This window comes from Delphinapterus leucas, chromosome 7, assembly GCF_059928025.1.
Source record: "Delphinapterus leucas isolate spDelLeu-1000000601 "Yukka" chromosome 7, BTC_Dleu_Yukka2, whole genome shotgun sequence".
Classification (NCBI taxonomy): Eukaryota; Metazoa; Chordata; class Mammalia; order Artiodactyla; family Monodontidae; genus Delphinapterus; species Delphinapterus leucas.
This window is the reverse complement of record NC_143135.1, coordinates 13,204,411-13,220,433: the sequence shown is the minus strand read 5'-3', so window position 1 is coordinate 13,220,433 and position 16,023 is coordinate 13,204,411. Positions and strand designations below refer to the sequence as shown.

Below are 16,023 nucleotides of genomic sequence, written 5' to 3'. Positions count from 1 at the left end.
ACATATGTAACTAACAACAGATTCGTCTGCAGAGTTTTTTAGTCTCAAGAATGGTTTATGGGGGACTTCCCTGGTGGTCCAGTGGCTAAGCCTCCGCGCTCCCAATGCAGGGGGCCTGGGTTTGATCCCTGGTCAGAGAACTAGATCCCACATGCCACAACTAAAGATCCTGCACACCACAACTAAAAAGATCCCGCGTGCCGCAACGAAGATCCTGCACGCGGCAATGAAGATCCTGCGTGCAGGAACTAAGACCTGGTGCAGCCAAATAAATAAATTAATTAAATAAATATTTTTTTAAAAAAAGAGTTAAAAGCTATTAAAAAAAAAGAATTGCTTATGAAGAACTCCTACAAATCAATAAGAAAAAGATGAAGAACCTCAGTAGAAAAACAGTCCAAAGATACAAACAGATAACATATAGAAGAGAAAACCCTAACAATCAATAAACCTTTGGGCATATCTTCATGGCCAAACTCACTGGTATCAAGGAAATGCCAATTAAATTGAGATACCACTTCACAGTCATCAAATTGGCAAAAATTTTAAAGTGAGATAATACAAGTATTGGTGAGAATGTGGGACAGTGGGAACTCTCCTAAACTGCTAGTGGTAGCGTAAATTGGTATAATCACTTTGAAGCAATTTGGGCACATCTTAAAAAGTTCAAGACGTGTGCCTGGTTATAAGGAGACATACAGCATTATTTGTAATCACTACCGATGGAACCCTCTGCCCGTCCCTATGCAGTAGAAAGGACAAAGTGTGCTATCTCCATTCTGTGGAAATCTATAGAGCAGCTAAAGTGAATGCAGGGAGATATATATGCGTCAGCACTGACAAATCTCAAAATGTCAAGTTACCAAATGATGCATAGAGTCTGAGAACAAGCAAAACAAAGTTATATAATATTTTAACAATGTAGACATTTGTGTGAGTTAATATAGTATGGAAACATGGGAGGGATGCCAAGCCCAAGTTTAAATGAATGAATGCTAAGCCCTCAAGCCCCAGTGATGATCTCTGAGGAGGAAGGTAGAGGAAAGGGATGAGGGAGGGTGTCCAGGTGTCCAGGTGTTTTAATCTATATGTGTAATATTTTACAAAGCTTTTAAACATTGAAGCAAGGGTGGCAAAATGTGAAGTTTTGATGAAGTTAGCTAGTGGGGATACAAATGTTTGTTATGTTAGTCTGTGTAATTTTTCTGACGTTTTAAATATTTTATTTAAAGTGAAAAGGGGACTTCCCTGGTGGCGCAGTGGTTAAGAATCCTCCTGCCAATGCAGGGGACACAGGTTCGAGCCCTGGTCCGGGAAGATCCCACATGCCGCAGAGCAACTAAGCCTGTGCACCACAACTACTGAGCCTGCACTCTAGAGCCCGCGAGCCACAACTACTGAGCCCACATGCCTAGAGCCCCTGCTCCACAACAAGAGAAGCCACCGCAATGAGAAGCCCACGCACCACAACGAAGAGTAGCCCCCACTCACCGCAACTAGAGAAAGCCCGGGCACAGCAACAAAGACCCAATGCAGCCAAAAAAGTAAAAAATAAAGTGAAAAGCGTGGGTAGGATTTAGGGAGGGAGCAGGGAGAGGGAAAGGCCGTCTAGGGAAAGTAAGCAGCCTGGAAAGAAGCCCCTCTTTCTCCAGTGAGGACCTAGGGGAACTGGGGAGTCAGTGGGCCTGGAGTTTGAGGAGTTTGGGGACTGGGAGAAGAGAGGGCCTCACAGGCCATGCACTGGATTTGGGTTTTTATCCTAAGATCATGGAACATTCCCCCACCCCCACCGTCTGTAAAGCTTCTTGGGAGAGACCAGGATAATGGAGCTGAAGTGGCCAAGCGGGGCCTTCACGGTGTCTGCAGGGAAGAAGCAGTATCCAGGCCTAAGCCTCCAGCCCTCCTGGGGGCCACGGCTCTACACCAAGGGTGGGAGGAGGGACAGCGCCACCGGCAGGAGGTGTTATTGCCACTTCTTACTGGAAGCAGCTGCAGTGGCCTGGGAACTGTGGTTAGCGTCAGAGGGGCCTGTGTTTGAATTACAGCTCTTTTGCTTCTGCCTTGAGACCCTGGTCAGGTTTCTGAACCTCCATGTTCTCGGTAAAGATATCCACCCATCTCACCTCATAGGATTGACGTGAGAAGAAAATGCAATGACAGATGTATGGCGCTGACCAAGTAAGGCCTTAACGAATACCGTGTTGCTGTAGTTGTTGCTGCTTCCCACACTCTCTGGATCCAGCTTCTCAGGCACCACAGGGCAGGTGGGATTGGGACCCCCTGGAGATGCAGGCCAGAGCCCAGGGAGAGCCATGACCTGGACACCCCATGCGGCTTTGAGGGCCTGAACTTGGAGGCAGCTTGTGAGGCACAAGGGTGCCTCCGACACAGTCCAGAAGAGGGGCAACCCTGAGGAAGTGTCACAGGAAACCTTGACAACACCTGGAGAAGGTGGCCAGAGTGTAGCTTCATCCTCACTCATGGCCCTGACTTTAAGACATAGTCCACAGAGGTGTCCCGGGATCCCAGACAGACTCGGAGACACGCTTCAGAGGCACCCATGAAAGACGCTGCTCATGTGACCTCCTAAAGGAAGTGCAGTCATGGAAGCGTTCTTCCTGGCCCTGGCTTTGGCCTGGCTTCCCCCAAAAGTGGACTTGAAACAGGATAGCTAGCTTCCGCCTGAGAGCCTCTGCCCTGCCGGGTGCTGGCAGCACCTAATTCCTCTGGGCTATATTTTTATTTGCTATTTTGAGCCCTTCCATCACCTGAAACCAGCTAGAACACTTATTGGTAGCCGCTAACACTTATTTTGAGTGATTACTCGTATATAATAATACAATAGGCACAGTATATCACCATGTCGAGTCTTCACAAGAATCCCGTGAAAGAGGAACTATAATTATCCCCTCTTTACAGATGAGGAAACTGAAACTCCAGGAGAAAACATAACTCGCCCAAGAAAAGGTAACTTGGCCAGTCGGTTCTAGAGCTGGGATTTGATCCCAGGGCTGCTAACCCAGAACTGCACACACACACAAAAAAACAGGTACAGCTCATGCCACTAGACCAGAGATACTGACCCTTAAGGGGGAATAGGAAGCTGGTAAGTCAGTAGGTTCGGACGGAAAGCTGTTGCTTCCTTGGCACCCACTTAACTCCAGCCAGCCAGCCCATCCCAGCTGTTGGAAGTCAGCATGGGAGTGAGAGCACGGCCAGCCCCCTTGGGAGTGGCTCAGACCCTGCCAAGTGCTCTTTCTCCATTCCAGTCGCTGCCCTGGACTCCACCCTTCACATGGTTCTGCTCAGAGCCAACCTGAACTAGAGTGCCTTTACTTCTCCCCCAGAGTTCCTCTCTCTAGCCCTGAGGCCTGGCCGGCAGGGATTCCTCCACGATCCAGTGGATTTGCACAGACTCTCGTTGGCAGCAGCTTCCTGCTGGCTCCACTTCAAAGCAGGGGCGGCCTGTCTCCTGCAGGTGTCAGACGCAGCTGGCAGGCTAGCAGGAGGCCTCTGGCAGGAAGGGATTTTGAGCCAACTGCCGTCAACTGGAAAACAGCACACGTGGCTGACCTGTCTTCAAGAAACTCCTCTTGAGCCCTCGGGGGCTGGTGACAAGTTTGAGTTCAGGGTGGAGCAGCTGTCGGTGGGTTGTAGGGCCTACAGCCTGGGGTTGGCCCTGTCACCAAAGGCAAAGACAGACCTGTAGCCCCCTGCCTGCCTTTTCCCACAGTTCTGCCAAGACTCCAATGCCAGATGCCCAGAACTTTTATGGGTCAGAGCATCAGTCTGGAGATGGACAATGCAGCATATGGTGTTTCTAAAAGCACCTTTCTGTAAGTCTTTCAGACTTTTCTGCAGCGATGGTCCTCTGAACAGCAAACTTTCCCCCCAGCAGAACCCGCATTAACAGGAGAAGCTGTTAGTTCTGTCCACCCTTGGGATGACACTCTGTCAGGGCTAGAAGGAGCTCTTTCATACTTTCGGGAAGTATTCTGCTTGAATATCTCCAGCAACAAGCAGCTCACTCCCTCACAAAGCAGCCATAATCCCAGCGATGAGCATCTTCAAGTCTTCTAGAGCCAAACTCTAGATCCCTGTGACATCTCCCTCAGAGGCAGCCCTTCAAGAGTCGGGCCTCGGCCTCACTTCCTCCTTCATCTTCTCTTCCAGGCTAAAGGATCTAAAGGCAGTCATTTGTCTGATATCCTGGTGTGCAGACTCCACCACTCTGACCTCCCTATTCCGTGACTCTAGTTTATTCCCCTTAAATGGACTGTCCAGAGCTGGATGTAGGATCCAGATGTCGCCTTGCCAGGGGAAGAGAAGAGGGAATACCGCAGCCTCTCATAGTCATTTGTTCATGCTTTCCTTCATTCAACAAATACTTACCGAGTGCCTACTGTGTGCCCTGCACCACACTGGCGCTTGAGTCAGGCAGCAGACAAAGAGACAGAGGTGTAACTTGGTGGATCTTATAGTCCTGGGGCAAAGACAGACACGAACAGTGTGGGGGGTCACAGAGAACTGTGGAAGCCAGAGCAGGGAGGCTACCCTCGCCTTCCCAAAGGGGTGCTCTGTGGCTGCACCCCGAAGAGTGAGGAGGCATCAATCAGGTCGGTGAGGAGAAGGGCATGGGGGGCAGGAGGAAGGAAGAACTGAAGCATCTGTGTGGCTGGAACATCGTGAGGGACCCTGCCTGTGGCCTCCGATGAGTCTAGAAAGGTGAGCAGAGGCAGAGGGCAGGTCATGCAGGCTCATAAGCCAGGATAAGGATGGGAGACTTTGCTCTAAGGGCAATGGGAAGCCCATGAAGGGTTTCAAACAGAGTTGTAAGATGGTCAAATTCACATTTTGAAGATCCTCCTGACCACAGTATGGACACTCAGTTAGAAGCAGGCAAGAGTGTTGCAGAAAACTGGGTAGGAGGTTGTTCCGTTGTCCAGGAAGCAGAGGTGGAGGTGGGCGTTGGATGGGGGCTGTGGAAGTGGAAAGAAGTAGACAGATGCAAGAGAAATGTCCAGAAGAGGATTGATAGGACTCGGTGATTGACTGATGTGGGGCAGGCAAGGAAGGGAGTTTCCAGGATGTCAGGAGGACTCCAGGTTTCTGGTTGAGCAGAGGAATGTTGCTGTTAATAGCAGCTGAGATCCAATCGGCTTCTCGGGCAGCCAGTCTCATTGCTTGCAATCAAGAAAACCCCTCAGTCCCAGGCACAGGTGCTGCTGGGATCCCAGCCACCTGTCCCTCAGAAAGAAAGCCCCTGCTGCCCGTGTGCCTCCCCCAACTAGCCTGCTGGTGCCTCCTGACCAATCTGAGTCTCAGCCCACCGAGGAGCAGGGGCCAAAACCAGAGCACACGCAGGGTCGCCCTGCTCCCACAGAGACTGCTGCCACCCTCTCAAAAGAGGGAGTTACCGTTCCTAGTCAAGAATGGCTGCCGACAGAAAGCTGCAGCCGGGGCTGGGGCTGGAAGGGCGGGCCCTGCTTGCAGCTGCCAGTCCTGGCTGCGGCTGGGAGAGGAAGATGCTTATGGCAATTGGCTGGAAGCCCTGGCGTGGCAGGGCCTGTCTCAGGAGCATGATGGTCCGCAAGAATTACAACTTCTGGAATTAAACAGTGGTGATGATTGTGCAAGTTTGTGAATATACTAAAAAACACTTTTGTGTGTGTGTGTGTGTGTGTGTGTGTGGTACGCGGGCCTCTCACTGTTGTGGCCTCTCCCGTTGCGGAGCACAGGCTCCGGACGCGCAGGCTCAGCGGCCATGGCTCACGGGCCCAGCCACTCCGCGGCATGTGGGATCTTCCCGGACCGGGGCACGAACCCGTGTCCCCTGCATCGGCAGGCGGACTCTCAACCACTGCGCCACCAGGGAAGCCCCACTGTACACTTTCAAAGGGTGAATTTTATGGTATTTGAATTATATTGCAATACAGATCTTCCTCAAGTTTCAATGGGTTTATGTCCTGATAAACCTGTTGTAAGTTGAAAATATCAAAAGTCAAAAATGCGTTTTTACGCCTAACCTACCATAGATCATAGCTGAGCCCAGCCTACCTTAAATGTGCTCAGAACATTACATCAGCCTACAGTTGAACAAAATCATCTAACACAAAGCCTATTTTATAATAAAGTGTTGAATCTCTTATGTTATTGATTGAACACTGTACTGAAAGTGACAGAAACAGAATGGTAGTCTGGTACAGAATGGCTGTCTGTGTCCACCCTGGTGACCGTGTAGCTGACCGGGAGCTGCCACCGCCCAGCATCACGAGGGAGTATGTCCTGCGCATCGCTAGGCCAGGGAAAGATCAAGATTTAAAATTCAAAACATGGTTTCTACCAAATTCGTCTTGCTTTCACACCATTGTAAAGTCAAAAAACCTAAGTTGAACCATCGTAAGTCGGGGACCATCTGTATGAAATGAATGAATAAATAGGTAAAGAGAGAAATTGTAAATGGACGTAACTGCTATAAACAGGAGCACCAGGTCCCGGGTTGATGATAAACCAAGAGGAGCCATGCAACACCTTCAAAGGCTTTGGTTCCCTTCGTGGTTTCCTGCTTGGGGGTGTTCTCAGCCCGGCACTCTTCCCTAGCAATTAACTTCGGGCCATTCGGGTTCTCAGCTGTCCTGGGAGTGGGGCAGGAAGGAGACGTCACTGCCTTCTCTCCTCTGGGGCCTTTCCTTCCCTGTGAGCCTGGGAAGGAACGACTTGGAGGTGCTCGTGGCTCCTCCTCCCTGGGGCTCCGGGAGAGCTCACTCTTCCTCTGTAGTTTGGGTGTCTCTGTCACCCAGTCCCTACTACCTGCCTTCTCTCTACCTCTCTCGCCTCTCTCTCCCCATCCAGATATCAGAATCTGGGCTTTGTGCCCTCTCTCTTCCCTTTCGCCTGCCTGAGGTTATGAGAAACGGGGTAACTACTTGGCCAACGGCTCAACGCTTGGGCCCAGGAGCCTCTGCCGGAGAGACCAGGACGCCCTCATGTGGCCGTTGGCAGCATTGCGTCCTCCAACTCTGGCCTTGAATTTTTTTCCAGCTGGAATTTTAATGTTGAATTCTGGTAGTTGAGGCAGCTTTTGTCTTCCCCAGGAGATACATGAGAAACAGTTAAGGCCCTAAGATATAGGTGAGAAGAAAAAAGATAAGTTAGGCAACTGATAAACTAAGAATTAAAGTGCAAGTGTTCATATTCTGTATCTTTATTTTAAAAGAGGCAGTGAGACCTAGTAGAAAGTAAGTACATGACGTGTAGAGCAAATTCACCAGCTGTGCGACCTCAGCAAGCTGACTGCTCTGAGACTTAATCTCTTCACCTGTAAAATGGGAATAATCAACAAGACCTACCTCATAGGATTGTTGTGGGATAAATTTTAATTAGTATAAGTAAAATACCTTATACCGTGCCTGCCATGAAGTAAGTAGTCAGTCAGTATGGCCTGTTTCTATCATTACCATTATTACAACTGAAGACTAGAGGTAGGAACCATTGCTTTCTTTGGGGAGACCTGAAACCAGGGCAGCTGCCTGGCACAATTCCAGGGGCACTGCTCACATTATATTCTCTCTAAAAGCCCCTTCCCCAGAGGTGAGCAATGCCTGCTCTCTCTGGAGCTGATCCAGTTGCCAGTCTGGGGATTCTCGGACCCAGGGAGGTGGAGAGAGAATTAGAAAAATGCACGAGAGAGCAAAATAAAAGGTTTTTTGTTTTTAAAGGAAAGATAGGGCCCAGTCAAAAACAGATGGGGAGGTGAGGGCGGGTACTTCCCTGGTGGTCCAGTGGTTAGGACTCTGTGCTTCCACTGCTAGGGGTGCGGGTTCGATCCCTGGTCGGGGAGCTAAGATCCCATATGCCACACAGCACAGCCAAAACAAAAAACAACAAAGAAAAGAAACAGATGGGGGGCCCAGCTTCCCATCAGTAGGTGAGTTTGGCACCCTGCCTGGCACATGGATGGAGTCCAGCGAGTGCTAACTTCCTTCTCTTCCTGTCCTGTCCAGTGAGGCCCTGAGCAGAGTATGAACGTGGCCTTGGTCTGAGCCCTTTAGTGGTCACATGGTTTTCTTCCTGCGAGGTGAGTGCGCAGGCGGAGGGGTAGAGAGAGCAGACAGCAGGAGGTGGCCAGCTTGTGAGAGCGAATGGCGTGCGTGGAGGACCCGCAGCGCCGCAGGATGGGGTGTGTTCTTGGACCCTCTCAAGTGCAGACCCAAAGCGGTACCCTCTGCTCTTTGTGCCAGCTGTGTCCCAGCACGGAGGTGCCTGTAGCCGTTCTGAAGGCCCTTGGTAGCTTATTAAATCTCAGTGCCACTTGCCAAGACCCCTTTAAACCTCTTGGCTGTTCTTTTTGCCTTTTCTGATCAGCTGTATTTATTCTGAACTAAATGGTCCTCACTGCAGGATGGAAGTGTTTACTGCTTAAGGGTATGAAAAGGGGTCTTGGCTGCGTTGCAGCTGCACCCCCCTCCTTGTCAGCACCCACCCATGTCCCATCCTCCAGCTGGTGCCACAGACACTGAAGCGGGCGCCTGCCTCCCGCTTCAGTTCAGTTTGGTGACAGAGTCCAAACGATGGAGAAGTGGCGTGACCGGGAGGACCTTGTCTGGGGGAGCCCTCTCCCCAGTGTCTTGCTGTCCCAAGGGAGACTGGATCCCCAGGGACAGCTCGCTCGAATGCTCCCCCAGACACACACGTACATGCATCCTCTCATATTTTCTCTCTCTTCCCCCCTCAGGATTGTGCTCATGGACGACGCCATGGACTGCTTGATGTCTTTTTCAGATTTCCTTTTTGCCTTCCAGATCCAGTTTTACTACTCAGGTGACAGTCTCCCAGGACCCCTGTGGCTCCTGTCAGGACCACGTGCCCTCTCCTACCCTGTTGCCCTTTCCATCGGTGTGCCCGGCATGTGCACTTCTCCCCTCCTCCCTCCGTGGTGTGCTTCACAGCCGGTCACCCACCAGCAGGATGTCTAGTTCTTGCTGGTGGTCACAAGATTCAGTCTGCAGAGCCCACTCCCTCAGCCTCCTCAAGACGTAGGAAACTGCAGTGCTTCCAGCCAGCAGCGCAACACATCAGTTTAAGTGATAATGACAGTAACAACAATACACACTATTGGAACAACACCCGATAAATTCACTATCGAAAACTTACTGTGTGCCAGGCATAGCACTAAGCACCTTAACCCTTAGAGCAGCCCTGAGAGGTAGGTCCTTTAAGAGAGAAGCTGACAGAGGTCAAGCTGCCAGAGACACTGCGCTTATGGGAGTGGAGCCCAGACCTGCAGAGGGCCCACTCCACAGCCGGTGCGCTCAGCTTCTCTGCTGTGTCACTGCGATCGGGGGTCTCTCCCTGGGCCCTGACTCAGATGTGTGAGCACACATTTTCCACCCACACAGCTTTCAATAAGCGCACGCCAGTCCTCTCTCACACTCCCACCCTGCTCCCCAGTGCTCACCAGCTGTGCCCTTAAATACCTTCTGGGCTCAGGTGGAATAAAAATAGATGAATGAACGCCAGTGCCCAGCAGCTCACACACAGCAACATCAAATGGAATGTTGGATTTAGAAACTGCTGGCTATGTCCATAAACAAACTTGTTTAAAACAGGCTATTCCAGTAAACAGAAGGCTGTCCTTGGAGCCTGGACGTGGCCTTCCTGCCAACGGGTGGCCCCAGCCAGCCCTGGCCTCGCTCAGGCGCCACATTCTGTTTTCCTGATGGCGGCCCAAGGGCCTGGTCAGGCAGGGGCTGGAGCCTGGGGTCTCGCCACCTGCTCTTAGCAGCTCCAGGTGTCTATTTCCCATTTCTCTGAAGTTTCTTGGGCCCTAGAGAAGGAACAGCCACGTGTGGAGATCCTCTTCCCTTGGCTGTCTGTCGGGGCTCTCCTCACAGCGGTCCCAGGATGGGGCAGCAGCGGGGAGATGGGCCATAAGTCTCTGCTTACCTACGAGGGCTCAGCTACTAACATTTGAAAACGAATTCAAATGTTTAATAAATGAGCAGCTTGCAAGCTTTCTGTCCCACACTGGTATTCCAACCTGCTTTCTTGAGTCAGAGAGGCATGTGGCTCACAAGATGGGCTTACCAGCAGGACCGTGCACACGTTCACCATTCAAAAATTTTTTTTTTTTGCGGTACGCGGGCCTTTCACTGTTGTGGCCTCTCCCGTTGCGGAGCACAGGCTCAGGACACGCAGGCTCAGCAGCCATGGCTCACGGGCCCAGCAGCTCCGCGGCATGTGGGATCTTCCCGGACCGGGGCACGAACCCGTGTCCCCTGCATCAGCAGGTGGACTCTCAACCACTGCGCCACCACGGAAGCCCCTTTCAAAATTTTTCAGAAATATTTATAGCATTTTCTATGTGCCGGGCACAGTGCTAGGTGCTGGGACAGGAAGGCTGACAAGGCATGATCCAGGCCTTTATGCAAGATCTTCCATTCCAGCAAGGAGACAGAGTGAACAAGTAGTTACACAGAAAACCCCTCACTGGATAAGCACTACAGAGGAGTACAGGGTGCATGAAAGTATGTAACAGGGGGTCTCACCTGGTCTAGGAACAACTGCCAGAGGAGGGGACATTTGAGCTGAAACACATATTAGTGTCATCTCTCATGAGTGTAGTGGTCACATGAGGCCGAGGGCCCCTGCTCCCAGGACACTGTGCACTGAGGACTGAGGCTGCTGTGGAGCTGAGCTAACACACAGAGAAGGGAGGGCACTGTGAGGGGACCAAGTGTGTCGTCCCCGCCTGACCTGTGCCCCTCTACTCCTGTACCCAGAATTCCTGGAGAGCGTGGCTGCCATCTATCAGGACCTACTGTCAGGCAAGAACCCCAATACGGTGATTGTGCCGACGTCATCCAGTGGGCAGCACCGCCAGCGGCCTACCTCGGGCGAGGCCAGCATGCTGGAGGGCGTGGAGGCGCCACTGTTCTACCAGTGCCTGGAGAACTTGTGTGACCGGCACAAGTACAGGTGAGCAATGGGCACGCAGACCCCACCTCAGCCCCAGGATTGCAGGCTCCTGGCCCAGAACAGATCTCCAGCAGGCTGTTCTGACTGGCCCAGGGCTTTTAGGCCCTTGATGGTCATAGTATAAATTAGAACAGTGCCATTTGCCCCCAGTCCAGGCTGTTGACTGAAAGTCTTCCCAGGTGGCTCACAGGAAGGATTGCTTTCACCTGGGCAAGAGCAGCTGTAGATGACCAACTTGGGCCCCTTCTCCTTGCCAGGAGATAGATTGGTCTTGACTTTTTAGAGAGAAGGAAAAAAACTATTCACTGTGCGAGGAATTCACCCTACAGAAAGGGAGGGTTAAGCTGTCCTGTGTAGCACAAAGTCCCCTTGGGGACAGAGCAGCCAGTTTTGGTCTCCTCCAAGAGGAGGCCTTGCCCAGCGCCATTTCCCCGTTCCCCCACTCCCACCCCTGCCAGTGAAGCACCAGTTAGTGAACATGCCAGCCTTTCTGTTCACAGTCAAGGCCTTGCTTCTGGAGATCTGCTATACTCCCCAGGGTCTTAGGGCTCCCAGGGTAGGCAGATCCCTCGGTCTTGGCTTTGGGCATCCCCCTAAGCCTGAAGGTTTGGATGAAAAGATGGCACTCAGACTCACTAGTCTTTGAATTTGGCATCTGTATTCTCCCTTCTAGCTGCCCACCCCCAGCACTCGTCAAAGAGGTCCTAAGCAACGTTCAGAGACTGACCTTCTATGGATTCCTCGTGGCCCTCTCAAAGCATCATGGGATCAACCAAGCCCTAGGTAAGCCAGAGCTAGCTGTGGCCAGCCTCTCCTGCCCCTACAGTGTAAAGCCACATAGGAGCTGGCCCGTGTTGGTGGACAGAATCCCAAGGGGGAGGCAGCTTCACCATGTCTGCCTTGACTTCTCAGGGCCAGACTCTGAGGCCTAGGGAGCCAGAACATGCATAACACAAGATGTGCCCTCTGAGGCCTCTCACCCTCCCGTGGCAAGGGAGAGCCTTCCCCGCCCGAGGTCCTGCCCCAACATGAAGCAGCCTCTCCATGGCAGAGGCGTGCCCAGCCCCTCCCATGGAATCCTCATTTCTGCCTTGGGGAGTGGCCTGCAGGTTGGGCAGACACAGGGCTATTTGTATCAGAGGCACCTGAATCCCGTTTGTAAACAGGGCAAAGGTGTGTCTGGGGAGACCTTTTTCCCATCTGGAAAAAAAATCTTATTAGTCTGAAAGGGAGTGGAAAAAAAGGGGGGCGGGGGGCGGAGAGAGGCCCGCACTGGCCCAGTTTTTCCTGTCCATCGTTTTACTCTCACTGGTTGGCCTTCCCACCCACCCTCCTCTTCCCCCTCCCACACCTGCTGCCCTCCCAGGGGAGGGGCCACCAGGCTGTCATCGCCACAGAGCTTGAGAGGGGTTCTTATTATTAGTCTCTCTCCTCAAGAGATATCCAGGTGTGCTTGAGATCCCAGGTTCCTAAGTCTCAAAAGAAGACTTTTGCCAGTTGCAGGAATGGGGTCAAGAGAAGGAAATTGAACATTCGTTAAATGCCAGCCACAGCAGCCCAAGTGCTGGGCTAGATGCTTTAGATCTTACAGGACAGAGAGCCTGCTAGGGGTGGCCTGGGTGCACGGGAGCACAAACCTCAGCAGGACTGACTGAGGATCCACTCAGGCACAGTGCACGGGTATGGGGCCCCCTCAGCTGAATGAGGTTGGTAGCCAAGGTCACCAACTGGAGGAGGAATACAAATGTGGCAAATAGGAGTCAGCAATAAGGGGGCAGGGAGTGGGGAATTGGCTTAGGTTTTCTTTTACACTCCTAGGTAACTGACCCTCCCTTCCTGTCCACAAGTCAGCCACTAGGAAGAAAAAGGAAAAGCTAAGTAGCATCTGGGTCACAGCGTAGACTAACGTCATGCCTTCACTTTTTCTGGGTCCTTTAAGAAGGACAGTCATTCATTTAAGTTCCTTTACAGAGCACTAACGTCGGGCAAGTGGGAGATGGAAAGAAGTGTATGGTCTCTACCCTCACCTGCATCTCCAGTGTATGAAATAGAGACCTGAGGTCCCCCAGGTGCAGCCAGTTGTGGAGGGGTTGTCCTGTTCCCTTAGTCCTCCTCAAGGCACCCCCCCCCCACTCACAGACACAAAACAACAAGAGGGTTCCATCGGACCATAGTTTAAACACCACTTAGAACAAGAGGGGCCAGGAGGCATCATCTGAAAAAGTCAGGAATTGAACTAGAGCCAGATGGATAATTTTAAGTTTGAGGCTTTCTAGAGACTAGCACTGTTAGAAGCCACATCTTGCTTCTGACCACCAGTGAAGCTCTTTTCTCTAACAATTTGCTGTTAAGAAAATCTATCTGCAAACTTCAGCTTTACCTTCCCTCCCACTGTTAACTGCTCCAAAGAGCATCCTAGACCCTCTCCTCTCACCTTTCCCCAGTATCCAAAAATTACTTCCCTTGGCTTATAGCTGAGGAAACCAGCTCAAGGAGATTTGTGGCAGAGAAGGGACAAGCTCCCCTCCCGGCGGCTTCTGGCCACGCAGAGGAGAGTTTGATCTGATCCTGACCCCGCCTTCTCTTCTCACCCTGGGACCCTCCCTGGAGAGGCTGAGGCAGCGTTTTTGACCATTCTGTCTCCAAAGTGGGGTCACTCTGATTTAGAGGCACAAAACTAGATAACTTGTGGTCTTTGGGGCCTGGGCTGTATCCTGTGTCTCTGGCTCCTTTTCAGCTCAGTAACTGGGGCCTCAGGAAAGGACCAAACCCTCAGTACCTGCTCACAACCCACCATCTATCTAGCCTTGGAAGGAGATCGTCCTGTTTGTGCAATGACCTTGAGGTTTGGGGATGTCTCGTAGCTATGACTGGGGAGGGTAGGCAGTGGGCTTCACTAAATTTTTCCAGCAGTACCTAGGACTTACTGCCCCCCTAGCAGACCTCTTAAACTTCTGTTCCCCAAAGCTTTTAGATCAGCTCTCCCAGGGTTGGCAGAATAGGCAGACATGAAGGTGAGGGGCACATAGGCATCTGCTGGGCACGGGGCTGTGTGACTGCAGCCCGGGTGAAGGATCCTCAGATTAAGTTCTGTGCCCCCAATTATTTCCTAGGAGCTTTGCCTGACAAAGGGGACCTGATGCACGACCCAGCTCTGGATGAGGAACTAGAACGGCTGTAAGTGTCAGGTGGGAAGATGCTGCCCCCTTGTGGGGACAAAACCTCAGTCAGAAACGGTAATGCCCCGTCATGGGTCACACAGCACTTGTCCATCGGTTGGGGGGGGGTTTGGGGGCCAGCAGAGGCCTGAGGGATCCTCTCTGAGTCCTTTGGGAATACAGCCCATGGTTTCATCCACATGCAAGAGTGAGTGCGGAGGTCCTGGTCTCCGGACGGGAGGCACCTCGCTGCCCTCTGGGCTTCTTCCCTTCTTCAGGCTGGCGCAGATCCCAGGCCTGGTCAACTCGGTCACTGCCGGTCCAGAGGCCAGCTGCCTGCCTGCCCGGACCCCTCCCCGGGTTGGCTCCCCCTGGAGACCCCTGCATCACGCCCGCAAAGTGGATGCAGAAAGCGACGGCTCCACCGAAGAAACAGATGAGTCCGAGACATGAGGAGTCTGAAGGGTCCTGTCTACAACGCCCAGTACCCAGCTCCCCGCCCCCCCTCCCCTCCAGCCCTTGGGACTCCCGGCCACCTCCTCTCCCACCCCCGTGTCATGCTACCCTCTGTTGGTGAAAAGGCCAAATAACGGCCCCAGCCCAGAGACCCGCCAGAGGGGTTCTTATGATCAGCCAAGCTAAGCAGTGACCCTAGCAAGTTAACAGCCTGCTCTCCTGGCTCTGTCAGCCTTTCATCGGGCGCCCAAGCTGACAGCAGATTGAGCCGAGGCCACCAGTAAGGTGACTTGGCTTTAGCCTTTTGCTGACGGTCCCCATCTCCTCACAGCAACTCCAGGAAGAGGGAGGCCGTGCACAACCATGCAGGACCTTGCATGGTAAAGGGTGACACCCAGTGATGCAAGTATTAGGAGGATATAGCCACGGTGGCCTTCTGCTGGAGGAATAGCCACTAGCCATAAGATGGAGAAGCGTAGGTGAAAAGACAAATTTCACTTTCAAACACTGCTTCGTCTCCTCTGTGTCTAACAGTTAAATATGTGAAATGAATAAAGTCCCTTGTGTCTGGTAAGTGGTGAGTCCAAAGCCACTAGACTGAGGGGGTGAAGGGAAGGGGCAAGTTTGAGTTTTTGGTGCCAAGTTCCAGCTTTTTTCTGGCAGGACTGGGAAGTGGGGGCCAGAGGACCACTCAAGCCTGGAGAACCGCCTCAGATAATGGCAAAGAGGGGCTTACCTCCTGCACGTCTTCAGCCTTTCATGGGAAAGGTGCCTCACAGCTGGAATGGACCTTCAGGGTACAAGCTCAGATGGTTCAAGGCCAGGTTCCCGTAACTTTAGAGACTCTGGCCGCGAAGGGTGAGCGTTGCAGAGCCTCTCAACCAGAGTTTCATTAAGCATTTTCCAAGTACCTGCTCGGGGTTAGGCCAGTGGGGATGCAGCTATGAACAAGACAGGCCGAGGAGTACCAGCTTCCAGCCAAGGCTGGAAGGTAAGGCAGGTGGTCTTCAACTTCCCTGAATTGGGCAGGGGTCCTTGAATTGGGCAGTTAACACCCACCTAGGGACCCAGAGCAGGCTGCTTCCTCTGAAGCCACTGGGCACACACATTTTCCTGGGCTCCTCCCTGCCCAGACCAGCACCCCTGGATAGTTAGTTACAGGGACTGGCTCCCAAAGCTCTGCAGCCCCGGGCCAGGACTGGAAGTTCCAAGCCATGTGGTGAGGACTCAGGACCAGTCATCTCCAGCCTCCAGCTGATTGAGAGCAGTTCAAAAATCCTGACATGCATCAGTCACCTGGGGAGCTTGCTTACAACGCAAATGACCAAGCTCCAGCACAGAAATCTCCATTACGAACACTCCAGATTCCAAAGCTCCAAGATCCCCAGTTTGGAAATCACTGGCTTAGAGCCCCCATGGCTCCCTCCACCCA

General features: G+C 52.3%; 1 protein-coding gene across 6 annotated transcripts in view; it reads left to right on the top strand.

Moving 5' to 3' along the window:
- The window catches only part of CSTPP1 (centriolar satellite-associated tubulin polyglutamylase complex regulator 1), a 191,027-nt gene extending 175,931 nt beyond the window's left edge, over positions 1-15,096 (top strand). For 3 of the 6 annotated variants that reach the window (XM_089914160.1, XM_089914161.1, XM_089914162.1), the window contains 5 exons: positions 8,735-8,820; positions 10,782-10,977; positions 11,651-11,760; positions 14,091-14,154; positions 14,319-15,096. In XM_089914160.1, the coding sequence (XP_089770286.1) occupies positions 8,735-8,820; positions 10,782-10,977; positions 11,651-11,760; positions 14,091-14,154; positions 14,319-14,712 (850 nt within the window). In that variant the 3' untranslated portion in view covers positions 14,713-15,096. Of the gene's footprint in view, positions 1-8,734; positions 8,821-10,781; positions 10,978-11,070; positions 11,157-11,650; positions 11,761-14,090; positions 14,166-14,318 lie in introns of those variants that run through there. The other 3 variants (XM_022592077.3, XM_089914163.1, XR_016393704.1) reach the window with 3 other exon arrangements.
- Positions 15,097-16,023: the final 927 nt, after the last annotated feature.